Here is a 26,366-nt window from a genome sequence, read left to right on the forward strand (position 1 = left end):
CTTTGGATTGTTAAAGCTCACTCTCCCTCCATTTGAACCAGCTGCAACTGCAGAGGTGAAATTCCTTTTTTGGAAGACAACCTTCCTTCTAGCCATCACTTCAGCAAGAAGAGTGTCTGAATTACCGGCCCTCATGGCAGTGGAGCCCTTCATTATATTCCCTGCAGACAGGGTTTCCCTCAGGACTAATCCTTCCTTTTATGCCTAAGGTGGTGTCTAGTGTGGCCTTAAATCAGTCCATTCATTTGCCTTTTTTCCCTAATCCACAAAAAAAAGGAGAATGAATACTGCACTCTTTGGATGTGCAAAGGCAACTTAGATTTTATTTGGACAGGACTAAGCCTCTCAGAAAATCTGAACAGCTGCTAGTTGGCTTTGCTGCAGGGGTAGAGGGGGGAAGGCCATTTAAAAACAAACAATTTCTAAATGGATAGCCCATTGCATTCATTTCTGCTATAAGCAACATGGAAAACCTACCCCACAAGAGCATAAGATCACATTCTACCAGGGCTGCATCTACCTCTACAACCTTTCTCAGAGGAGTCCCTACCAGGGACATCCTAGAAGCTGCTACCTGGAGCTCTGTACATACCTTCACCAAGCATTACCCCATGCCCATTTTTTTCTAAATCCAGAGCTGGTTTTGCCACTGCAGTCTTGCAGGGCTTAATAGCTGGTCCTAATGCTCTTTAACTTCCTCCTCCTTTCCTTAGCTTTGAGAATCAACCCAAATGTAATGACTGCAACAGTGAAGCACAAAGAGCATGGTACAGTTGTGTACACTTACCATAAATGTAGATGTTTGAGTGTATTCACTGTTGCAGTCCTGGTTACCCTCCCTCCAGCCCCCTAACTTCTCCTGGCTCTACCTTTTCTTCTTGTTATAAGCTTTCTGGTGTATTTGCTTTTTGATGGCAGTGTAACATATACAATTGCTTCCCATTGTGGGGGCACCTGACATCTGGGGCAAGGAAAACTGATGTAATGGTGTCGGCTGCATGTTTTATACCCTTGACGACCTGACGTCATGAAAGAAGAGACAGTATCCGATGCAGGAATCCAAGACTTTGCTATTCAGGCCGGCTGAAGGCTACCTGCAGGCAGATTACCCAAATGTAATGACTGCAACAGTGAATACACTCGACCATCTACATTTATGGTAAGTGTACACAACTGTATTTTATCCTTGTAAGGTGGACATTGTGACATATAATAGGGCCACCATATAAGAAATTTGCAAAACCCGCTCCACGATGAGTCCAGTTGTTACACACTCACAGCCACCTCCACACAGGATATGAATGACAAACACAGACACACACACTTGCCATGTCTGGGATTAGAACTCCTACCTAACTAGTTTATTACACTACAGCATTAGACAGTTATAGGATGCGCCAGGGAGATTACTGGAGTAATTCTTCCCCAAAGGTGTATTTCAGTGGGAATGACATCAGCAGGCTTGCCAAAGTAGGTCAGTGGAGGTTGTAGTGACTGTGAATGGCCTCAAAAGTATTGCACCCTACACAGACAAAGAAACACACACACAAATATCCACACTTGCCATGTGTGGGAATAGAACTCCTACCACAGTACTATATCACACTACAGCATTACGCTGTTATAGGACGCACCATGGAGATTACTGGGGTACTCCTTTCCCAAAGGTGTATTTCACAGTGAATGACATCAGCAGCCTTGCCAAAGTAGGGCATTTGAAATGTAGTGAGTGTGACTAGCCTAAAAACCATTGCTCCCTGCACAGACAGAGACACACACAAACACACACTCACATTTGCCATGTCTGGGATTAGAACCCCTACCTAACTAGTTTATCACACTACTGCAATATGCAGTTATAGGATGCACCACAGAGCTTACTGGGCTACTCCTTTCCCAAAGGTGTATTTCAAACTGAATGGCTTCAGCAGCCTTGCCAAATTAGGCCATTTGTAATGTAGTGAGTGTGACTAGCATAAAAAGATTGCTCCCTACACACACACATGTTCTTCGTGTTTCACTGTTGCAGTCATTACATTTGGCTTATCTGCTTGCAGTAGCCCTCAGTCGGCCTGATTAACAAAGTCTTGGGTCCTACGTCGGTTGCTGTCTCTTCTTCTGTGACGTCAGGTTGTCAGGGGTATAAAACATGCAGCCAACGTCATTACATCAGTCTTTCTTGCCGTGTGGTGCACGAAGCAGAAGCAGTTCGCAAGTGCGGTCAGCCGACTCCTGAAATTTTCGTTTTCGAGTTTCAGAACCGAAGTCTTCAACTAAAAGCTAAGTACCCCATTGGGGAAACTTTTTCTTGCTCTAAACCAATGTCAGTAAAAGTAAATAGTTGCATTTCTTGTGGAAAGCAAATACCTCATAAAGATTTTCATTCGTATTGTATTCCTTGCCTAGGCCCTGACCACGACGTACCTCGCCATCAATTTTGTGCCTTATTTAAACCACAAACTATCCTTCGTCGATATAGTTGCGCTTCTAAATTTTTTGGTGCTTGGTTCAATTATCCTGATATGTCTTCGGTAAGCCATCTGACTACCGACATTCCGAAAAAACACAAAGATAAAACCAGACAGGCCACCCAGTTCACCGGTACTCAGTGAGGCGTTTTTGCAGCCCCTGATACTCGCTACTTCAGATTCACAGGCCTCTACTGAGACCCATTCAGAGTTTGGTATGCCGCGAGATGCTTTAACTGTGGAACCTGCGGATGTCTCTATCTTGGATGGGTCCGGAGCCACTGTGCAGGCACCGGCTTCTGAGGGTGTATTCAGGCCTACTGACTTGCATATTAAACCGATGCCATCTTCTTCTTCAAGGCCTAAAACTCAAACCATGCCTAGAAAACTGATGCCCAGACCTCATGGTCAGGCCTCTATGCGTAAAGAACAAATGATAAGAATGACTGAAGACCTTATTACTTTAATCAGGAGAAGCCAACCTTCCCCCTCTAAGAGACCTAGGACTGAGTTTGCTTATGATACTTCTAACCAGGATTCTGAAATTTCTGTTTCCTCTGATGACCAGGATTTACCCTTATCTACCTATGAGGATTCTGATGCTGAGGACTCTATGTTCCCTCTGCCCCCCCCCCCCCAGAGGATTTCTCTTTTGTTTAAACCTTGCATACTCTCAGAGAGCTTTTTCATTGGGAAAGTCAGGATTTCTCTGATTCTAAAAAGAGGCTTAGGGATTTCTCACTCCTGCCCCAGCACAGCTCTTTAGTTATACCTCCTGTACTGGACATTGTTGTTGATGCCTTTTCGGAATCTAGCATGACCCCTGACTCTTTACCTCCTGCTTCCAGAAAACCTGATAGATATTACAGGGTTCCTGACTCTAACAGATTTTTTTTTTCAAAAATCGTACTGCGCATCCTGAAACCATTTCACAGGGACCCAAGGGCATTAAAGCTACTACTGCCAAAAATCCTACCCCCTCTGATAGAGACTCCAGGGCACTGGATAGATGGGTTAAGAACGTATACACTTTGCAGATTTGGCCATTAGGGCCTTGAATTGCTAGTTTCATATGTTAAAGTATCAGCTGCATATTATTGGATTGCTTAAACAGAAAATTATGTTGATTCCTGATTGTGCTGAAAATAAGGATTTACAGGATTTTATGTATTCTGCTGAACAAGTTGGTAAACATACACTGCAATGTGGTTTTGATTCACTAGAGGCATCTTGCAGGGCTGCGGTAACTGGGTCTGTACTTAGAAGGCATGCTTGGCTTAAGGAGCAATCCTTGCCAGATAGATCATGTTAAAGTGAAATTACTGGATGCTCCCTTAAATCAGGGCCACCTGTTTTGCAACAAGGCAGAAGAAGTTCTTAAAAAGATGGAGGAAAAAGCTAAATCTATGCAAACTGTTTTTTTACAAGTACAACCTCCAAGATTTAGTAGGCATTGGCCTTCTAAGAATTGGTCCTTTCCTGCCTCTTCCAGACCTTCTCAGTCCAAACCCAGATCCAGCAGAGAGCACCCAGGCTTCAGTCCCAGGGGATGCACAGGACTAAGCAGTGGGGGGCCTCCACTTCCAAATTTGGGAGTAAATATATGGTATGGTAAATTGTCTCAATGACTTATTTTTAAAACTTCCCAGCACTTCTCAACTGACTGCCCATTTGGGGGGAAAGATTGCACTTCATTCAAAGAACTGGGGACTCGTTACCAAGGACAAATGGATTTTAAATATAGTGTCCCAAGGATACAGATTTCACTTCCACACGTCACCAACTCCAAGTGGTTGGCCAGATCTACCTCCAAAGCAGTGGGCAGAGGCCCAAAAGCAAGTACTCTCTCTCTTAAGCATATGGGCTATTTAGTTGGTATCAGAAGAGAAAAAGGGACAAGGTTTTTAGTCGAGATTTTTCCTGGTACCCAAAAAAGACAATTCATGGCGTCCTATCCTGGACTTGCCTACACTAAACACCTTTTTGGTGATTCCAAAATTCAAGATGCTGACTCTTCACCAGTTGCTTCCTATGCTAAGCAAAGATGCCTGGTTGGCAACACTAAATTTAAAGGAGGCATACCTGCACATCCCAGTCAGGGCATCTTGCAGAAGATACCTACACTTCAAAGCAGGCTACACGCACTATCAGTTCTCTGCACTGCCCTTTGGCTTATCTACTGCACCCAGGATATTCACAAAGTACCTAGCTCCAGTCATTGCATTTTGCAGGCAAAGAAATATTCAAATATACCAATACCTGGATGATTGTCTAATTCAGGCAGAAAACCAGGACATACTTTTGAATCATCTGGCTTTTGTACAGAGGGTGCTAACTTGTCTGGGGTACACCATAAACAAAAAGAAATCACACCTGGTACCCTGTCAACAAATTATATTCCTGGGAGCAAGCTTGAATACAACTTCCCAGATGGCTTTCCTCACGCCAGAGAAACAAATTCACTTGACAACCTACTTCAAACAAGTGGTCTCAGAAACCCTGCTAATCTGCAAGGCAAATACTAGAAGCCTTGTGGTTCATGGCCTCCTGCATTCTTCTAATTCCATATGCAAGATTGCATATGAGGAAACTACAATGGTATCTAAAAAGCCTATGGTGTCAACATTCTCAGGATCCAGAAGCAATGATTCCTATCATTCCTTGTCTACCCCTAGAGTTCCTTTGGTGGGCAGAGGCCTGCCACCAAAACAAGGGACTACCATTCACACTACCCTCCTGCCGCCCAAACCCTAACAACAGATGCATCAGACTATGCATGGGGGAGGTGCACCTGGTAGGGAAGTGCATTCAGGGCAAATGGAACCCAATTCAAATGCACCTTCACATCAATCATAAAGAAATGTTAGCTGTACAGAATGCTCTGACAGCCTTCAAGGACCACATTCTTCCAGGACAGTTAATGGTAAAGATGGACAACATCACTGTTATGTGGTACATAAACAAGCAGGGGGGTACACATTCTTACCCTCTCTGCAGACTAGCCATGGCATTGTGGAACACAGCCTTGAGCTGCCAAGTACATTTACAAGCTCAATTCCTGCCAGGAAAACTAAATACACTGGCAGATGGACTAAGCAGAACCCTCATGGACCCACACAAGTGGAAACTGGAACCAAGGATTTTCAACATGTTGTCAAGCAAATGGGGGAGCCCAGATATAGACGTGTTTGCCTCACCCCCCAGAACTATTAATTGGAAACATTTTGTGCAAGGACTCCCCACAGACCAGCTTGGAAAGTGAATGCTCTGTCCGTCAGCTGGAAAAACCTATCAGTTTATGCCTTTCCTCCTCTGCCTCTGCTCTCCCAAGTACTACTAAAGATCAAACAAGACAAACCAAGGATGATTTTGATTGCACCAGCCTGGCCACATCAACAGTGGTACCCCCCCCTGAACAATGTGTCACTGTTGGCCCCATGGCACCTGCCTCAGACTCCTACCCTGCTGTCTCAGCAGGAGAACCAGATTCTGCACCCTCAGCTTCAAACACTGAACCTAGCAGCCTGGCTAATTACCTAAGCTCTCCTTTACCATCCCTCAGTAAACCAGTGATGGATGTCATTTTAGAGGCAAGGAGGCCTAGTACTAGAAAATCTTATGCTGAAAAATGGAAAAGATTCTCTGCCTGGAACCAGTCTCAAGGGATGAGCACAGCAGTGCCCAGTTTACCTCAGATTTTACAGTACTTAACTGAGATGCTTCACAAGGATCGGTCTTTTTCTTCAGTAAAAATTCACACCTCAGCCATTTCAGCTCATTATAACACAGAGCCTCCCCTCTTCTCTCTTCCACTGCTCAAGCAGTTCCTCAGCGGGGCCAAAAATGTAAGACCACCCAGGAGAGCTCCAACTCCATTCTGGGACCTTAACTTTGTATTGGAGAAACTCACCCTTCCTCCTTTCGAGCCAGCTGCTACTGCAGATTTAAAATTCCTTTCTTGGAAAACAGCTTCCCTTTTAGCCATCACTTCAGCAAGAATATCTGAATTACAGGCCCTTATAGCATTGGAGCCTTTCATCATCTTTCATGCGGACAGGGTGTCCCTCAGGACCAATCCCTCTTTCATGCCAAAGGTGGTATCCAGTGTGGCCTTTAATCAGTCCATTCATTTGCCTACCTTCTTTCCTAATCAACAGAACAAAGGGGAATGGATACTGCACTCCTTAGATGTGCACAGACAACTTAGATTCTACTTGGACAGGCCTAAACCTCAAAGGAAATCTGAAGAACTTGCTGATGGCATTTGCTGCAGGGACAGAGGGGAAGGGCTATTTCAAAGTGAACCATCTCCAAACGGATAGGAGGGGGGGGCATACCTGACTGTTACTCCATTTCTACTTAGGATTGGGGTGGGCACACCTGACGGTTTCTACATAGGATTGGGTGGGGACACCTGAATGTTGCTACATTTCTTCTTAGGATTGGGGGGGCACACTTGACTGTTTCTGCATTTCTACACAGGCTTGGGGGGGGGCACACCTGACTGTTTCTACATTTCTACACAGGATTGGGGGAGGGGGCACACCTGACTGTTTCTACATAGGATTAGGGGGGCACACCTGACTGTTACTATATTTCTACTTAGGATGGTGGGGGGGGGGCACCTGACTGTTACACCATGTCTACATCAGATTGGGGGGGCACCAGACAGTTACTACATTTCTACACAGGATTTGGGGGGCACACCTGCCTGTTTCTACCTTTCTACATAGCATTTGGAAGGGGGCACACCTGACACTTGTACACATTTGCTATGACTGTACTGGTATGTCAGGTACTCCTTTTCATTCTGTAGTCTAACCTATCATGCTGACTAGAGGCATATCAGTGTACTACAGCTCTTAGGTTTGACTGACCTACATATCTGTTTCTGACTTCCTACTCTTCAGAACTAACATCCCACTGCCTGACCTGCTGTAGTCTGTATGGGTAGGCCTGGGGAGGGGGGGGGTTGGAGGTTACCCATAGCCATCATTCAGAGTCCTTAGCAAGGCCTTTGTTTCTGTTTGTCAACACCTGTCCTGTTGGCTGAGACTGTTGTTGGGTATGTGAACCTCCCTGACTGGCATGTGTGTGTGTCATATGGACACACGTGGCACAGCACATTTCCTGCGGTGGGTTTTGTCACCATGTGTAGTACTGGCTACTATGGTAACACCAGTGTTTGTTACAGATCTCATGGTGCCACAATAGGTGTCTGCTACCTGCTGGCATTCCATTCAGCCATTCAGTTCCCTTGCATGCTCACATCCATACCATCGATACAAGTAACAACACATACTACTTCAGTCTGCAATTGTTAAGGAGAGTGATTTACCTTGTGGGTGTGCCAGTATTGAGGATGGGGCTGGAGGGCTGCCTGTGTTGGATGTACCTAGTACACTCCCTATACATGGCTGAGCAAAGGTAGTGTCATGTTTGGCATCTCTTTTACTGTATGTGTGAGTCAGAGAGTGATGTCATTCCCTGGGTCCCTCCTGTGTCAGTGTATGTGCTATGCGTTGCCTCTTTGCCAAGGCCAGGGCATACTGGGCATGCCTCCTCCTGACTACTGGGGCAGGCTCAGGTTGTTCCTCCTCCTATTCACTCTGTGCCTATTCAAGTCTCGGCAATGGTGGGGGACTGTGTGGCCCTGCCGCATGCTGTTCCTGCTGCAGCTATTTCCGCAGGATCATATTGTGTAGCGTGGCACATACGATGACAATTTGAATACATGTAGCTGGGGAGTACTGCAAGGCTCCACCGGATGTGTCCAGGCACTGGAACCATGACTTGAGCATCCCAAACATACGCTGTATTACAACTCTGGTCTGTGCGTGTGCCTCATTATGGAGTTCTTGTTCGGGTGTGTGTGCATTTCTGATGGATGTCATCAGCCACGGCTCCAGTGCGTAACCAGCATCCTCCACTAGATGACCGTAAGGGATGTCCCCACTGGCAAATCTCTGGTACAGCTGCGTCAGATGCCAGATGTGGGAATCGTGATAGCTTCCAGGGCAGCCAGCACACACATTCATTATTATTCCCTGGGCATCGCACAGGACCTGACAGTGGAGGGGAAGCCCTTGCGGTTCATGTAGACCGTACCCTGCTCACCGGGTGGTGCTTTCATGCATATGTGCGTGCAGTCTATAGCACCCACTACTTCAGGGTATTCTGCTATTTGGTGGAAGAGATGCATATTGCTGGCCAACGCCTCACTGATGTTGGGGAAATGTACATGCTCACCGGCATGTGCTGACATGGCATCCAGGAACTGGTGGAGTACCCTGGATGCTGATGCCTGTGAGATTCCCATGATATCACCAGTTGGCCTTTGGAAGGTATCTGTAGCTAGTATTCTTAGACCTACACATACCTTTGTATCCACTGGGATGGGTTCCCCTCTGTTAGTTCTGTGTGTGAGGCGTGGCCAGCACAGCTCAACAATTTGCTGTAGGAGGTCCCTGTCCACCCTGTAGCGCTCCAGTATCTCCAGCTCATGTAGCCCCTGTTAGGTTACCCTGGGTCTGTACACTCTTCTCCGTCTCCTCACTGTGGGTTGGTCAACAGCATTCTCATCCTCACCACCCTCAGCCTCTTTCACATGTTGATGTATGATAGCTATTGCAGCCCCTATCATTTTGTTGTTTTTGTCTGTTAAAATTCCCCCGCTTGTATACACCAGTGGTGTAGAGTATGTGGGGAATACCAGAGGGGAAAGGTGTTTGCATAGTTTAAAGTAGTGTTCTGGGCTGGTCTGTTGCCACTGTAATTGGCTGATTCTGATGCATTTCACCTGCCAGCTATGCTAGTTCTTCTAGACTACCTTCCTACTGCTGTTTTCCCTTCCCATTGCCTTCCTGTTTAAGACTGGAGGTGCGCCGTGCAAACACAGTGCTCAAATATTCACAGAGCTATTATTTCCTGGTTTACTTTTTTTTCCCTTTAAAACCCGGTATGTGGAGCGCATACCTGCTTAAGCAATGTAAAGAGTGCTAAGCAGAGTCAGACACATCCCCTTACTTAGCTCTGCTAAGCTAAGGGCAAACCCGAGCCACAGGGCTCTAATCCGCTTACAGTATGCCTGACACACACTCCCAATGATGTCAGCTAACTCCTAGGCTTGCACCAAGCTATTCCTGCTCTTATACTGTTAGGTGCTGACTAGCATGCAGGGGAAATCTGGGATTTAGTATCATTCCCCTCATTTGTATAGGATTGCCTGCTGATGCATAGTTACAGGTCCCACACTGAGCCTCCCCCCTTAGCAACCACTATTCACTGGCCATGTTGTCTTCTGCCTACCATTGAGTATAATGGCAAAATAGTGATTTTGGTTAGAATGCTTATTTTAGGAGTGTTTTTTCGCCCAATCCCGTTTGCGCGCCTCTGCCCTACACTTAAACAGCCGAGATCGGCTAAAAAAATAAACGTTAATTTTTTTATTTTTGCAATTGTTTTCCATGACAATGGCAATATATTTGGCCATTGGCATGCTTTCTACATAATATCACCCACTACATAATATCCACCCGTTGTTTGGAGTTGTCATGGCTCCGTTTTGTAGTTTGCAGAAATGTACTCGGTTACTAACCAAGTACATTTCTGCAGATTACACTAGTCCTGCACGGCCGGCTTCCAGCTTCCTGGATCATAAATTCACTTCATTTGCATGGATTTCACCTGTAAATGGGGTAATTTGCATACAGGAGCTGAGTCCGTGCAGGAGCGCTCGTGCACGTCCCTACAGCTTATTCCTGGATCGCACGGCAGACATATTACCTGCTGGAGCTCCTGTACTAGTCCTGCACACCATGCAGGGCTTGCTGAATCTGGGGGTATGTTAAAAGAATAGATAAAAAGATATTTTATTTTATATGGAATGAAAGAATAAATTAAATTATGTTTAATGGTAAATGGATTTTAGCACCAATATTAAGTAAAATCAGATGGTTGTGGCAAAAGAAGGTGGGGGTCTATTGGGGATGAAAATTTAGCATGATTGAAAAGGAAATTATGAATATGTGTAAACAGATTTGTATATTTATATATTTGTACATATGTCAAATAAGCATTATTTTTGTATACAAATAAAGGATCCCTACTCGTTTCGATAAGTGCCATGGGATCTTTTACATCCACCTGCGCTATCACCAACTTGGGCAGATGGGGCCTCAGTTTAACAACTCATTAGAAGCAATGGCACACTCACTAGAGCAGGAACCCCCTTATGCTGCACTGCAGTGTCAGTACTGGAAAATTAATCCAACTACCTGATGTAGGATGGTGAGACATTCGCTATACAAAGTGTTATACTACACTTAGTGCCACTGCTGCATGAAGAAAACATTATTATAGACTCACCTAGGCTGCTGCTAGGCAGTAGAGAGCGGTTAAGCATTTTGAAGCCTAGCACTATAGTATGTTTGCTGTTTCATGGTAAGGAGTCATCATAGCCTTAGATTGAAATGTTTTGCTAGCCACACCGCTGTATGTTTGAGTATGGCTACCAAACTCAGGGATCTAAAGTAGTTACTTCATTTGATCTGCAACCTGTGGGTAGTCGGATCCGACCTCGGATCCGAACCGGCAGCTTTCCAAGCTCCAAGATCTGAGCTCCTAGCTCCTCCCCCCTGCCCATAATCCCTTACTACCAACCACATTACCTCAGATCGTTTTTTGCCGCGGCTAAAGACAGTTGCTTCATAGTGAAGAGCTCCTGGCCTGGTGAGATTGTTCTAATTATAGACTTTTGTTGGTTAAACTTGTGTGTGTGTGTTTTTAAAATCAAACCCTTAAAAACCCCTTTAAAAAAAAAAAAAAAAAAAAAAAAAACTAATCTTCCCTTAGTTTAACTTTATCTCTCCCCCTCCCCCCCCTAGTGTTTGGGTGTGTGTGTGAGAGGGCTTTATGGCTGAAGGATCTAAGGCCATATTTTCAAAATGTACTGAGTGTGGCCACAAGCTTTCCCCAGCTGATGGCCACACTCAGTGCGTTTTGTGCCTGGGTGCAGCCCATCTATCGGAGGCCTGCCAGATATGTGCGGCCTTCAACCCCCGGGCACTCAGGGACAGGAAGAACAAGCTGACCCTGGCGGGAAAACTCCCCCAGGAATCGGCTTCTTCTTCCTCTCCCAGCCGGGTTCAAGCTACTCCTGTAGCTTCGGCGCCGGCTACTCCCTTAGCTGTACCCGGGACTCAACCTCCCTTATCAGGTACCAGCTCTGTGGAGTCTAGTGCTTCTTCCCACAGGGAGAAGAAGCACAAAGACAGAGGGGGTCACAGATCAAAAAGGCGGGCCGAGTCTCATCCCTTGGCTCCGCCTGAGAAAATTCTGAAGTCCCCAGTGAGGGTCTCCGGATCCTCGTCCTCTCGGCTCCGTTCACCTTCTTTTTCTCCGGAGCTGGAGGAGGAGGATAGGTCTCCCTCGAGGTCTTCGAGGCGGCCCTCCCGGCCCGCCTCAACTGACTCTTCGCGGTCTACACGGAGCATCTCTGAAGCAGACATGGATCGGATGATGCGAAGATTTCTGCAAACCCAGATGCAGATGGGGATGCTCTCCCCCCCCCCCTTTGGGAGGGAGTGCAGCCCCCATTTTTGCCCCGATCGCTCCTTCTCCGACCCGTTTTCGGATCCAGGCCCTTTCGGACCCGGGGATACGTCGGCGCCGATAGCGATTGTGTCTTCGACGCCAACTATACCTTCGAGCTTGTCGGATCCGAACTCTCGGGGCCGAGGGTTGAGCATCGGATCCGAGGGAGTGGTTGTGTCTTCGGCGCTGATTGGGTCAGAGCACACCACTACTTCGGGTCCGACTGCTTCGGCTCCGACCCCAATCCCATCCTCGGAGCCAGGGAGGTTACTTTCTCAGGCTGGGGACAGTGAATCTCCCTCGGCTTTTGAGGTAGTGGAGAGGGTACTGTCGAGATCATCCAGGTCCCCGACCTGGCCTTCGGATCCACCCGTGCCCCCACTGTATCAGGGTCTGTCTTCGATCATCCGTCCATCTGGACAGCCTGCCCAAGCCCTCCAGTTGGTTCCTATGGAGGAACACCACCCTGTGGACGAGCCCTCTTCGGACAGTCCCACCGAAGAGGCGCCTCGGAAGCATCAGTGCAAAAGGAGGCACCTGGACTCCCCCGTGTCCATTACCACGGATATGGATTTGGATGATACGGAGGGCTCCCCAAGGTCACCCCCTGAAGATGTCTCCTTCGGAGACATCATGGAAATGTTGCGTATAAGAGGGGGGTGGTCTGCCCAAAAGCCCTCCCTGGACGAGTCTGTATTTCTGGAGGCCTTTGAGGCAGGCCCATCTACCTCCTGGGTGTCCCCCCAGCCGACCCCTTGGTGGATCTAATTACCACCAGGGCTTGGAAAGACCCCAACACCGTGGAGCCTATCCCTAGATGCCCGGAAAAGGTCCTCAGCCCTCCCACTGATAGACCTTCTTGGTCCAAAGGCGCGCCGGTTGATGCTATGTTGGTGGCGGCGGCCACTAGGAAAGAACTTGCCCAGGAAAGTTCTTCGGTCCACCCGCCGGACAAGGAGTCCCGGGCGTTGGACCGTATTGGGAAGCGGATGTTTGCTTCAGCGACCTTTGCCATAAGATCGCTGAACTACATGGCACACACCATTAGGCTACAGCGTGACTTAATTAAAGAATACGCTGCAGCTCCTCCGGAGTCCATGTCGGTCCCAGACAAAAAGGTTTTTGAGACTCAAATGGCCACTCTAAAGTCCATATCAAACACATCTATGCGGCTTCTTTCCCATGCCACGGAAGGAGCCGCTAGAGCTAGCGGAGCTGGAGTGGTCTTACGACGTCACTCCTGGCTCCGCCTTTGCGACTTCACGGAACCCTTTAAGGCGTCCTTTGCGAACGCCCCTTATGACGGTTCGGCCTTATTTGGCTCAACAGTTCGCGACACGCTGGTCCAAAGCGAGAAGGATGGGAAGACACTGTCGGCCGTCAGAGTCCGCTTCTCTAGCCCCCAAAGATCCCTCTCCAGGAATCAGAGGGGGCAAAAGAAGCTGTGGTTCCGTAAATCTCAGCAATCCCGTCCTGCTGCGGACAACTCGTCCTCTGGAGGCAGAGGAGGACAAGGTGGACGCCGGCCCAGAGGCAGAGGGGGGGCCGCGTAACTTCGGGTCTAGAGAACCTTTCTCGGACAGACCCGCGCAACAGCCCTGAGGGCTTGCCCGACTGTCCCTCTCTGGAGGCAGTCGGGGGGCGATTATCGGAGCACCTGTCAAATTGGGAGTCCATTACAACGGATCGATGGGTGCTCCGGATTATATCCAGAGGTTACACTATACCGTTCACACCCCCCCAAACCCAAAGGTCTCCCCGATGTTCCACCCCATCAGAGGGAGTCCGCAGCTCTGGAAATTTCAGAGTTGCTAAGAAAAAGAGCCATCCAGCCCATCCCCCCAGATCAGTCCGGGTTGGATTATTACTCCAGTTTCTTCTTGGTGCCAAAGAAAATGGGGGACCTCAGACCCATCCTAGACCTCTCGTCCCTGAACCTGTTCATACCCAAGGAAAAGTTCCGGATGGTCACCCTCCAATCTATTCTCCCCCTTCTGCGGGAGAACAACTGGATGTGCTTGTTAGACCTCAAAGATGCGTACTACCATATACTAATGTACAGACGATCCAGGAGGTTCCTCCGCTTCCGGCTAGGAGCCAGTCATTATCAGTTCAGGGTTCTTCCATTTGGCCTAACCTCAGCCCCCAGAGTGTTTACCAAAGTCATGGCAGTGGTTGCAGCCCACCTGAGACTCCAGGGCATTCAGGTGTTCCCTTACCTAGACGACTGGCTCCTCACCGCCCCCAACAGGCATCTACTGGGTATGACGAGAGATTACGCCCTCTCTCTGGCCCGTCGTTTGGGCATTTCAGTGAATCTAAAGAAATCCTGCCTGTGCCCCACTCAAGCCCTAGAATTCATAGGGGCCAGGTTGGATACTCGGATCTCCAAAGTGGTTCTTACATCGGTCAGGCTGAACAATTTGTCTCTCCAAGTCTTAGACATTCTTCGGAGCCCCGCTCCTCCAGCAGAATTAATCCTGAGGGTGCTAGGGTCTATGTCAGCAGCGATCGGCCTTTCTCTTCATGCCCGTCTGCGAATGCGAGTGTTACAGTGGACTCTCCAGGTCCAATGGTCGCTATCGGTCCATCCCTTAGACATGCCGATTCCCCTGAGCAGGGCATGCAGGGACTCCCTTCTTTGGTGGTTACAGGCACAGGAGCTCAAAGAAGGGAGACCCTTTGTGATTCCCCCAGTCAAAGCCACGTTGACCATGGACGCTTCTTGCCTCGGGTGAGGCGGGCATTACGCGGGCAAGTCCGTCCAAGGCACATGGACTCCTCTAGAGACTGCATTGCATATCAACGTCCTAGAGATGAGGGCAGTGCTTTTGGCGTTGCAAGCTCTTCATCACCTTCTTCCTCTAGGGACTATTGCAATCCAGACGGGCAACATGTCCGTTGTCAGGTATATAAACAAACAGGGAGGGACCAGATCTTACCCCCTGTGTCGAGAAGCCATGGGAGTGTGGGAATGGGCGTTTTCCACCAACCGCTTTCTGGTAGCAACGCACATTCCGGGACGGTCCAACATATTAGCGGACAAGTTGAGTCGGGTATTCCTCAGCCCTTACGAGTGGTCTCTGAATCCATCTGTCGCGAAGCAGATATTCCTCAAGTGGGGTCAACCTCGCTGCGACCTTTTCGCTTCTCCCCTAAACACAAAATGCAGCGATTACTTCGCGATAGTTCCCCCCAGAGGGGAATCCCCCAGGGATGCTCTGGTTCATGCTTGGCCGCCCGGTCTCCTTTATGCGTATCCTCCTCTTCCTCTGATAATGAAATTCATCCAGAAAGCCTGTCGGTTGGGGAGCAGAGTGATTCTCATAGCCCCATTCTGGCCTCGACAAATCTGGTTCCCCTTTCTGCAGTTTCACAGTGTGGCTCCCCCATGGATTCTGGCCCCCAGACCAGACCTAATCTCGCATCCGACGAGATGCCACACTCCGAACCTGGTCAACCTCAGGCTCACGGCTTGGTTGATTGAGTTCCGTTAATGGCTAGGACTCCCGGTATCTCATCCCCTGTTAAGGCCATTCTGGTGGCAGCTCATAAGCCATCCACCAGAAAGCTTTACAACAGTAAATGGAAACGCTTTTCCATCTGGGCAAAGGATAAGGAATTGGATCCCTTTACGGTTCCTATTCCCACTATCCTGGACTTCCTGTCCCTTCTTTTTAGACAAGGAGCTAGTGTGTCCACGGTTAAGGTCCAGCTAGCAGCCATCTCTCATTATCACGTAGGGGATGGCGTAGATTCTTTGGCGTCAGCAAAAATATGCAAGACCTTCTTAAAAGGCGTGTTTCTCTTAAAGCCCCCTATTAAGCCGGCAGTTCCTTCATGGGATCTTACCTTGGTCTTACAAGCATTAACAAGACCACCTTTCGAGCCGGCGGCCTCAGTGCCATTGAAATTCTTATCTTGGAAAACGGCCTTTTTAGTCACTATTACTTCAGCCAAACGAGTCTCAGAATTGCAAGCTCTGTGCATTAAGCATCCGTATCTTATTTTTCACAAAGATAGAGTGGCCCTCAGGACTAATCCTTCCTTTCTGCCTAAGGTAGCCACAGAGGCTAACATTAATCAGTCAATTAACCTTCCTGTTTTCTTCCCGAATTTCCAAAACAAGGGTGAATACACATTGCACAAATTGGATGTACACAGACAACTACGTTTTTACTTGCATAGGACTAAAGATTTTCGCAAGTCAGACCAGTTGTTTGTTTCTTATGCTAAGTCAGCCATGGGCAAACCAATTTCTAAGGTGACAGTGGCAAATTGGATCTCTCAGTGTATTAGACAGGGATGCACTTCATCTGGGAAGCCAGCTCCGGTTGGCGTGCATGCGCATTCTACTAGATCTGTGGCTACCTCGACGGCTTTTTGGTCTAGAGTTCCGGTAGATGATATTTGTTCAGCAGCTACCTGGTCCTCTTCCCATACGTTCATTTCTCATTACAAACTGGACATGATCTCCAGAAGTAGGGCTTCCTTTGGCTCCGTGGTGCTTCGGAATATCCTTCCGTAGGGACCACCCAGGGTCTTTAGGTAAGCTGGGGACTCTGTCCCACAGGTTGCAGATCAAATGAAGTAACTACTTCAGATAAAGAAGTTATGTACTCACCATAACGTTCCATCTGAGTAGGTACTTCATTTGTCTGCAACCGACCCCCCCTGCCATCCCCCGAACCTCGGTAAGGTATTGTTCCTTAGGAGATTTTTCTCCGTCTTTAGCCTATAGGGCAAAATAACCGATCTGAGGTAATGTGGTTGGTAGTAAGGGATTATGGGTAGGGGGGAGGAGCTAGGAGCTCGGATCTTGGAGCTTGGAAAGCTGCCGGTTCGGATCCGAGGTCGGATCCAACTACCCACAGGTTGCAGACAAATGAAGTATCTACTCAGATGGAATGTTATGGTGAGTACATAACTTCTTTTTATACACCAATTTTACCTCCTGTTTGGAGTTCAGTTGAAGGTAAAACCTTCCCATTGCGTAATTTTACTTAAGCAAGCCTTTCCATAAATCAGGTGTTTGATGTAACCAGGAGGCTGTGGTCATATCTGGCTTTGTTCAGTTCAACAGTAATCACAAAAAATATTTTGATTACCGTTTCACTGTATCCCAAGGAAACAGAAAAGTTCTTTGTTTACCTTTGGTTAGGAAGGCTGAACCAAATGCTTTCATTATTTCCTGATAATTTGTAAGTTTTAACTGCCCCTTCCTTTCTGTGGGACAAGATTTATACTTACAATCAGTATATTCAAAACCATGACTGTTTAGAATTTTAAAAAATTATTTGCATTTCACAGGACATTTGAAATAAAGAGACTGTGCCATGAGTTGCACCAGCCTTAACATTGTGTTAGTCCTGAGAGCTGTGCCAGTGTAGAGCACTGTGGGCATCCCATCAGTTTATAGAATATCTGGAAATCAGTGAGTATGTTGAGACTAGTACAAGGTGCAACTGTAAAATAGGTATCTTTATACTAGCCATTTGATGTAATTCTTGTAATGCGAAAAATTAAGCAATCCGGCAGAAATGATGTAGTGATATGTTTGTATCAGTAATGTTTCATACTGTAGTCTACCCGGTTTGAACATGGATGTAGCCCAACTTATTACAATTCTCTGGTTTCCACTCTGCTTTATAAATATTCTATGTTTTGTTCTGCAGGTACTCTCTAAGTCTTCAGCATCTTCTTTCTTCTTTAATGGCTGTGAATCCACAAGAGAGGCCCAGCATAGCATGGATACTGAATCAAGTAAAACAGCTTCATCCAGTCATCATTACCCAGAATTCATGCAGGACATGATATTTTTACATCAAAAACATTGATCATCTGGCTTCAGAAACTAAGAATGTCCATATACGTTGTAGCATGGCATGACAATTTCATTATTTTGAGTTGTACACCTTGTGCTGAACTGTGATACCTAAGGTGTCTTTTTTAAGTATTATCATAGGAACCTGGCATAGCATATAGCAGCTGGCCCTAAAATTTAATTGAAACACACTTTCCAGAGGCACATTTATAAAATACTCTACATTTAGACAATGATGTTTCATTGCATTGTCATTGATGTTTTTTAGAAAGCAAAAAGTCTTATTTAGTAACAAGACCAATAAAAATGTACCTCAGCTAGTCTGCTGTTCTAAACACTTGGGTACAAGTTTTGCTTAAGTGAGCTAGGAATGTCAAATTAAATCTAAAAAAAGTAGATATACTGCTCTGTTGTAATGGAGAGAGAGAGAGAAAGCCCAGACTACAGCACAGCTAACCTGGGTTTGACTAATAGCCAAGGTGTCTAGCTGGTATGGGAGGATGGGTATGCCTGTTACTAGGGTGTGCCACAGTTGGTTCCCTTACAGGACTGGAAACCGTCCCTGCATCAGCAGCCGTTCCACCTATTGGGAGTGGCATTGGTGGTAGCATATTGTGTCACTCCCTTCAGCAGGCAGTTATGGAAGTCACAGCTGCAGTATGGATGGGTGTTGGTTTCCTTAGGTGCATAATCTCAAACTGGCACCGCATCCATTACACAAAACATTCATCTCTAAGGGTAATACATGGGTTGACTGGCCTGCCACCATTGTCAAGAAATGAATGGGCCCATAGGGCTGTCATCCTGTCCAATAAATAAATGATTAAGCTTGGTTCCTGCCCCTTGGAGGAATAAGTGGACTATTTGGAGGAGCAATTTACATGGGGGGAGTAGAATTACTTGGGTTTGGGTCACAGATTCAGTGTTATCAAACTTTTTCTATAGAGCTGAACTCTGTTCTGTATTTGTAGATTCATTCAGCTATAATCTCTTGGATGGGTGTGAGGTTTATTATGGTGTTTTTGACCGTTCTACACTGAAGGACTAGATGTCATCACTGATGATTTGAAGTAAAAAAAAGTTATATCTGAAATGGTCTTATTTTGAAGCTCAAGTCTGAAAAGTTAACTTGCAGCGTAGAACAGAATTTGAAGGTGTATTTTAAAATACTTAAATTTCTTCTTCTTTTTTGCACCATATCATTTTCCTTTTCAGACATTTGAGCTTCATTTATGTACTGTTATTTTCATCACAACCAACATAAATCAGTTTATTGTGTGGTCTGCTATGCAGAAAAGAGTGCAACAAAGCTGAGCTGTTTTGGCAGTTGTAACTAACAAGAATTTTTATTAAATAGCTAATTGAGTACAGTCTGTAATGTGTTTTTATTTGTTCACATATGTGCCTGTTACTGATGCATTTGCATGCCAGAATTTTTTTTTCTTCAGAGAGGAATGTCTCATTTCAGAAGGACAAAGTGGGTGCGCATCATCAATGCATGATTCAAAATATTCAGAATGATGAAAGTAAAGGCTTTCAAAACCTTTTTTATCATAATCCAAAAGGTCCTCTATGCTGAGTTTTTATTTGTGAGTTGGGCTGTATTTGGAGACATCCCTGTACCTCAGTTAAGGGGTATTCATTTCTCACAGTATCAATTACTTTCTGTGAAAACATCTCTGCAAAATATCCAGGTTCACTGCTGAAAAAGCATAGCCTCTTATTTGCCTTTTTTTTTACTGCATCACATCACTGTAAGAGGTAATGTTAAGTTGTCAATCTCGCCTTCATTCTTGCTTGATGGGTTCGGAGCCGATCCTCGGCTCCGACTCGGCACTTGCTAAGCTTGAGAGTCACTTTTACCAGCTCGAGGCAGCCCCATATCCCATGATGCAAGGCGGTAAGTACCCAGATCTCGTTTGCCGCTTCGCTGATGAGGTCCTCCTTTTACCAGCTCCTGGTAAGTGATTTGCTACTTTGCTATTTTAGCCCCTTTTGACAAAAAAACCCTTAATTGTTAGTTTTATATTAGTTTTAAACCTTTTCTGACAGAAAATTCTCTGTCTCTTCTTATTTTTTTAGTCAGACTTTCACCCATCCCATCCCCCCCCCCGTTAGGGTGTGTGTGTGTGTTTTCTAGTTATACCTTTTGGTATATTTAATTTAATTTCTTTGACTGGTGTGTGTGTCTGTGTTTACACCATGTCTAAAGAAAGGGTCTCAGGCTTTAAGAAGTGTGACTCGTGCTGTCAGAAAATGTCTCTGACAGACGGTCACACTTCTTGCCTGTATTGCCTGGGGCCTCTTCACCTGCAGGACTCCTGTGCTATATGTCATTCTTTCAGCCAGAGAGTCCTGCAGGAAAGAAGAAATAAGTTGATTTTGAGGGGCCTTCTTAAGCCGGAGGGCTCTCCGGCTAAGTCGGCTCCATCCAAGACTTCTAAGTCTTCCAAGGCCCAGGCTTCTGTGTCCAAGCCTGCGGCCTCGGCTCCGACTTGTTCTGAGTCGAGATCGGCTCCGGCTGGAGCCGATTCTGGCTTAACTAAGCCTTCGGCACCGATGGCTATCGGTGCCGATTCTGGTTCGACCACTTCGGTGTCGGCTCCGATCGGTTCTGACCACCATGTGGCTCAGGCATCGGTGTCAGCTCCGATCGGCTCCGACACCGTTACTTTTGTGGCTGTATCGGCTCCGGCTGGAGCCGATGCATCGAAGCTACCTGTCGGCTCCGATAAGTTGTCGGCTCCGACAGGTTCAATAGTTTCTTCGGTTCCGATGGCTCCTTCGAGGAAGAGGTCTAGGTCTCCTTCCTTGGAGCCGATACTTTCGGCTCCGGCTTCACCTCTCCTCTCGGAACGGAGCCATCGGAGCCGATCTTCAAGGTCATCCAGGCTTTCTGACCATGATTTAGAGAGAGTGGTCAGTAGATTACTTAAGTCACAGGCACTGGCCCAAATGTTACATAGCCCGTCTCAACAGACGGCTATTGGTCCACACCCCATTGCAGTTCCTCCTTCAACTCTACCCCAGAGCTTGGAGTTGGAGTCTTCGGGAATGGTTACTGCCACGGCTGAGGGACAGATACCCCCTTCTGTTCCTTCAGCCTCTACTCTTATCTCCTCTTCGAGACCTTCCTTAGAGGGATTCGGTGGCCGGGCTTCCATGGTCTCCTCCGAGGGGGTGAGTGGCATCGGACCCTTGTCCGAACCCGCTCTTCCCCTTGGAGCCTCGGCCTTGGTGAGCTCTGCTCCGACATCTGCCTCGGAGACTTCCCTTTCAGTGGTCCCTGGAGTTCCTAGCTCTTCGGAACGGGTTCTCTCGGACCTTCCTGTGAGGGGAGCTTTCGAGGTGATGAAGAGTGTGCTGGCCACGGGTATCAGCCAGCAGTCTGTTCCCTTAGCTCCTCCCTCTATAGTGCCTGTTGACATCTCTGCCACTTCTCTTGCTACAGGACCCAGAGATCCTCCGCCTCAGGTTTCCCCATTGGGAATATCCCCCTCTTCCGAGGATTCTCCTGATGTTTCGGGAGATCCTCCTGGGAAGAGGACCTGTAAGAGGAAACATGTAGACTCCCCCGAGTCTATCACTTCAGATACTGACTTAGATGAGTCAGAGGGATCCCCAAGATCCCCTCTGAGGATGTCTCCTTCTCAGACATCCTAGAACTCCTTAGACAGAGGGAAACTGGCCCACCAATAATCCCTCTGAGGATGAGTCAGTATACCTAGAGGCGTTTGGATCTCGGCCCTCCACCTCCTGGGTGTCTCCGCCTTCGACCCCTTATGCAGGTTATTGCCCAAAAGGCGTGGGCTGCTCCTGACTCTGTAGAGCCAGTCCCTAGGAGGCCTTCAAAATTTATTACTGCCCTGTGTGATAAGCAATTCCTCACTAAGGGTGTTCCCGCTGATGCCATGGTGGTGGCTGCTGCCACCAAGAAGGAACTTGCAGATCCTTCCGTGCCGTCCATCCTCCTAATAAGGACTCTAGGACCATGGATAGGTACGGTAAGCGGATGTTTTCCTCAGCGACCTTTGCTATGCGTTCGCTGAATTACCTATGTCACTTCACCAGACTCCAAAGGGATATCCTTAAGGAGCTAGGTGATGTTGTACAGGATCCTACAGCTGCAGGGGCTCAGGAAAAAATTGCTTCGCAGCTAGGAACCCTTAATTCCATTGCAAACTCCTCCATGCGGCTAATATCATATGCTGCTGATGGAGCAAGTAGGGCCGCAGGTACAGGTGTGGCTCTCAGACGCCAAGCCTGGATGCGGCTATGTGACTTTGCAGATCCCTTTAAGGCGTCCTTCACAAATTCTCCCTTTGATGGGTCAGCTTTGTTTGGCCCTCAAGTGAAGGAAACTTTGACCAGGTGTGAGCAGGACGGCAAGACTCTTTCTGCCGTAGGAGTCCGTTTTCCACCCCTTCTAGACCTTACCCCAAAGGACAGAAAGGTGGCAAAATGTGGTTCCATAAATCCCAAGGAGTCACGCCCGGATTCACGTGGTCAGTTTACCCCTAGAGGCAGAGGGGCAACAACAACAGACGCCGCTCTAGAGGCAGAGGGGTCCAAAACCAGGGAAACAGAGAGCCTCTCTCTGACAAGCCCTTTCAGCATCCCTGAGATGTTGCCCGGCTGTCCCTCCTTGGAGGCAGTCGGGGGAAGATTATCACTGTACCCAGAAGCCTGGCACTCCCTCACTCAAGACAGATGGGTACAGTCGATCATATCCAAGGGTTACATAATTCCTTTCGAGGAAAGTCCTTTCTACCCCTCAAATTCCCTTCCAGATGTACCACCCGGTCTAAGGGAAATTGCAGAGTTAGAAGTCTCAAAACTACTGCAAAAAAGAGCCATTCAGCCAGTTACAACAGACCATTCAGAGCCGGAATCTACTCAAGGTTCTTTTTGGTCCCCAAAAGACGGGAGACTGGAGACCAATATTGGATCTCAGCAGACTCAACAAGTCTGTGAGGAAGACAAGATTCGAATGGTCACTCTTCAGTCAATTCTGCCCTTCTTACAGAAGGACAACTGGATGTGCTCAATAGATCTTCAGGATGCGTACTATCACATCAAAATTCACAGACGCTCCAGGAGATTTCTCCGCTTTCGGCTGGGGTCCAGTCATTTCCAGTTCAGAGCCCTGCCCTTTGGTCTCACCACAGCCCCCAGAGTGTTCACCAAATGCATGGCAGTGGTCACGGCTCACCTGAGACGTCAAGGATTCCAGGTGTTTCCGTATCTCGACGACTGGCTCCTGTCAGCCACCACCAGGCATCAGCTTATTCAAGCCAGGGATTACACAATAAATCTTTGTTCTCATTTGGGCATCTCGATCAACTTGGAAAAGTCATCCTTATTGCCCTGCCAGTCTATTACTTTCATAGGCGCAAACTTAAACACTGTTCGGATGTCAGCTACCCTTACAGATCAAAGAGTTTCAGACATTCAAAGTCATGTCAGGATCATTCTAGCCAACAAGAAAGTACAGGCCAGAATGGTTCTAAAGGTATTAGGCCTCATGGCTGCGGCCATTACTCTTCTTCCCCTGGCTCGCTTCTACATGTGCCTTCTTCAGTGGATGCTGTTCACACAGTGGTCGTACCAACAACTTCCAATGCGTCACCAGATTCTGGTGACACAGACTTGCAAAGATCATCTTGCTTGGTGGATCACATCTCCCCAGGTTCACCAAGGCAGACACTTTGTACCCCCATCCCCGGTAGCCACTGTCACCACGGATGCTTCCCTGATCGGGTGGGGGGGTCATTATCAGGGCAGGATGGTTCATGGGACGTGGCAGCCGTTCGAGTGCCACCTGCACATAAATGTCCTGGAGATGAGAGCAGTGCTTTTAACGTTGCAAGCCCTCAACGACTTTCTTCCCGTAGGGACAATTGCAGTCCACACAGACAATATGTCTGTAGTTTGGTATATCAACAAACAGGGCGGAACCAAGTCCTACCCCTTGTGTCGAGAAGCGCTCAGACTATGGCAATGGGCAATCTCCTCTCATTGGTTTCTGGTAGCAACGCATATCCCTGGGAAAACCAACATTGTAGCGGACAGATTGAGCAGAGCTATTCTCATGCCTCACGAGTGGTCTCTCAAGCAATCAATAGCGGAAGAGATTTTTCTGGAATGGGGTCGTCCATGTTGCGATCTTTTTGCTACTCCCTAAAACAGCAAATGCCCAGACTTCTTCTCTCTCTTCCCTCTTCCAGGCCATCCCCACAGAGACGCTCTGACCCAGGATTGGCCCCAGGGACTTCTTTATGCCTTCCCTCCATTTCCTCTGATCCCTCAAGTTATCCAGAAAGCAACCGTTTTGAGAGCCAAATTGATTCTCATTGCTCCTTACTGGCCTCGACAAGTTTGGTTCCCGTTCCTCCATCGTCACCTTTTGGTGCAGCCGTGGCATCTGGACCCAGTGCCAGATCTTCTGATTCACCAATCCGGTCAGCTGCACCGGTCTATCCCTTCTCTCAACCTCACAGCATGGTTGCTCCACTTCCTTCCTTAGCCAGGCTTCCTTTGATCTCTAACCCTGTTAGAGACATCATAGTAGCTTCTTTAAAATCCTCTACCAGGAGGATTTATGCAAGCAAATGGAAACGTTTCTCTTATTGGGCTAAGGCCAAGAATATTGATCCTTTCACTGCCCCTGTTCAGGCAGTCCTGGACTTCTTAGCAGAGATTTTTCATGCAGGCTCCTCTTCTTCCACAGTCAGAGTTCAATTGGCTGCTATCTCGAACTTTCATGTCGGGTTTGCAGATCACAATATTATGTCCCATAGGCTCTGTAGGGCCTTCTTGAAAGGAATTTTCCTGCTAAAGCCTCCAATCAGGAATCCTCCTCCTCAATGGGATCTAAATTTAGTGCTGACATCCTTGATTCTTCCCCCCTTCGAGCCAGCTGTTTCTTGTTCCCTGAAATTTCTTTCTTGGAAAACTTTATTCCTAGTAGCTATTACATCGGCCAGGAGGGTGTCTGAACTTCATGCTCTATCGGTTCGACCCCCCTATTTGGTTTTTCACAAAGACAGAGTATCATTAAGAACTAATCCGACCTTTTTGCCTAAGGTCGCCTCAAAGACCAATTTGAATCAATCCATTGATCTCCCTGTATTTTTCCCAAACTATTCAGACAGAGCCGAACAAAAACTACATTATCTTGATGTCCACCGTCAACTCAGATATTATTTGGACAGAACAAAAAAATTTAGGAAATCTGATCAACTTTTTGTTTCCTATGCGGATAATAAGAAAGGCCTTCCTGTCTCTAAAGTGACCTTGTCTAGATGGCTTTCTTCGGTCATCTCTGAAATTTATCTGCTCAGGGGAAAACAGCTGTACTCAAAACCTAAAGCACATTCAACTAGGAGCTTAGCTACTTCTACAGCCTTTCAAGCTAGACTTCCTTTAGACACTATTTGTGCAGCGGCCACTTGGGCCACTCCTCATACTTTTGTTTCCCATTACAAATTGGACTTGGCCTCCAGGGACAGAGCCAGTTTGGCTCTACAGTCCTCAAGAGTCTGTTCCTTTGAGCCACCCAGGATAGAGGTGCTAGGGACGCGGTCCCATCAAGCAAGAATGAAGGCGAGATTGACAACTTAACATTAAGAAGTTATGTACCTACCATAACGTTCCATGTTAGTTGTCTTCTCTCGCCTTCTTTCTTGCGACCCTCCCTCCTTCCCCCAGGCCTGGACAGACCTTCCTATAAGAAATTATTATGCTGAAGACCATTCAGACCTGGTCCTTCTTCCATCCTGTAAGTTTTCTTTCTTCCTTTTGGAAGTATTTTTATGCTTGGTGCTATTGCCCTTTGTCATCAAACGAGATCTGGGTACTTACCGCCTTGCATCATGGGATATGGGGCTGCCTCGAGCTGGTAAAAGTGACTCTCGAGCTTAGCAAGTGCCGAGTCGGAGCCGAGGATCGGCTCCGAACCCATCAAGCAAGAAAGAAGGCGAGAGAAGACAACTAACATGGAACGTTATGGTAGGTACATAACTTCTTATTATCTCTTCTTTGTGGAACAAGATTATCTTGCCCATTTAAGTTGGGACTTGTATGCACTTCAGCCATGTTACTAGGTACAAAAGATGGGAAAAGTTCAAGACCTGGGTCATAACTCAATACTTGACTACAGTACAGTCCATTTCAATGAAAAAGAAAATGACTGAACTTGTGAAAGACAACCATTGTGTGCAGGGCAGAAAAGAGGTAAGGGATTCAAAGATTATGCCTAGTACTTCTATATATGGCTTTATCTCAAGTTCACTGCTTTGATGGCTTATTATCTCTTTAACTCATTATCACAGACAGCACTGATCACATTGTTGTGCTAAACATGTTTGTAGTGCTAGTTGTGGGTGCTGCCTTGTACCATTTAAACCAATAGCACTGGAATGGCCGACCACACTTACCACTTTTGTTTTGATGTTACCTAATTGTGGTACCGAATGTGG

The 26,366-nt window shown here is 47.1% G+C and overlaps 1 protein-coding gene across 2 annotated transcripts in view; it reads left to right on the plus strand.

The window, feature by feature from the left end:
* STK16 (serine/threonine kinase 16) overlaps window positions 1-19,252 on the plus strand; it is a 391,131-nt gene extending 371,879 nt beyond the window's left edge. For both annotated transcript variants that reach the window (XM_044078236.1, XM_044078237.1), the window contains one exon: window positions 17,738-19,252. In XM_044078236.1, the coding sequence (XP_043934171.1) occupies window positions 17,738-17,876 (139 nt within the window). In that variant the 3' untranslated portion in view covers window positions 17,877-19,252. The remainder of the gene's footprint in view (window positions 1-17,737) is intronic.
* The last annotated feature ends 7,114 nt before the right edge of the window (window positions 19,253-26,366 follow it).

The sequence above is a fragment of the Protopterus annectens genome, chromosome 7.part0 (genome assembly GCF_019279795.1).
Source record: "Protopterus annectens isolate FY-2018-M chromosome 7.part0, PAN1.0, whole genome shotgun sequence".
In the NCBI taxonomy this organism is placed as follows: domain Eukaryota; kingdom Metazoa; phylum Chordata; order Ceratodontiformes; family Protopteridae; genus Protopterus; species Protopterus annectens.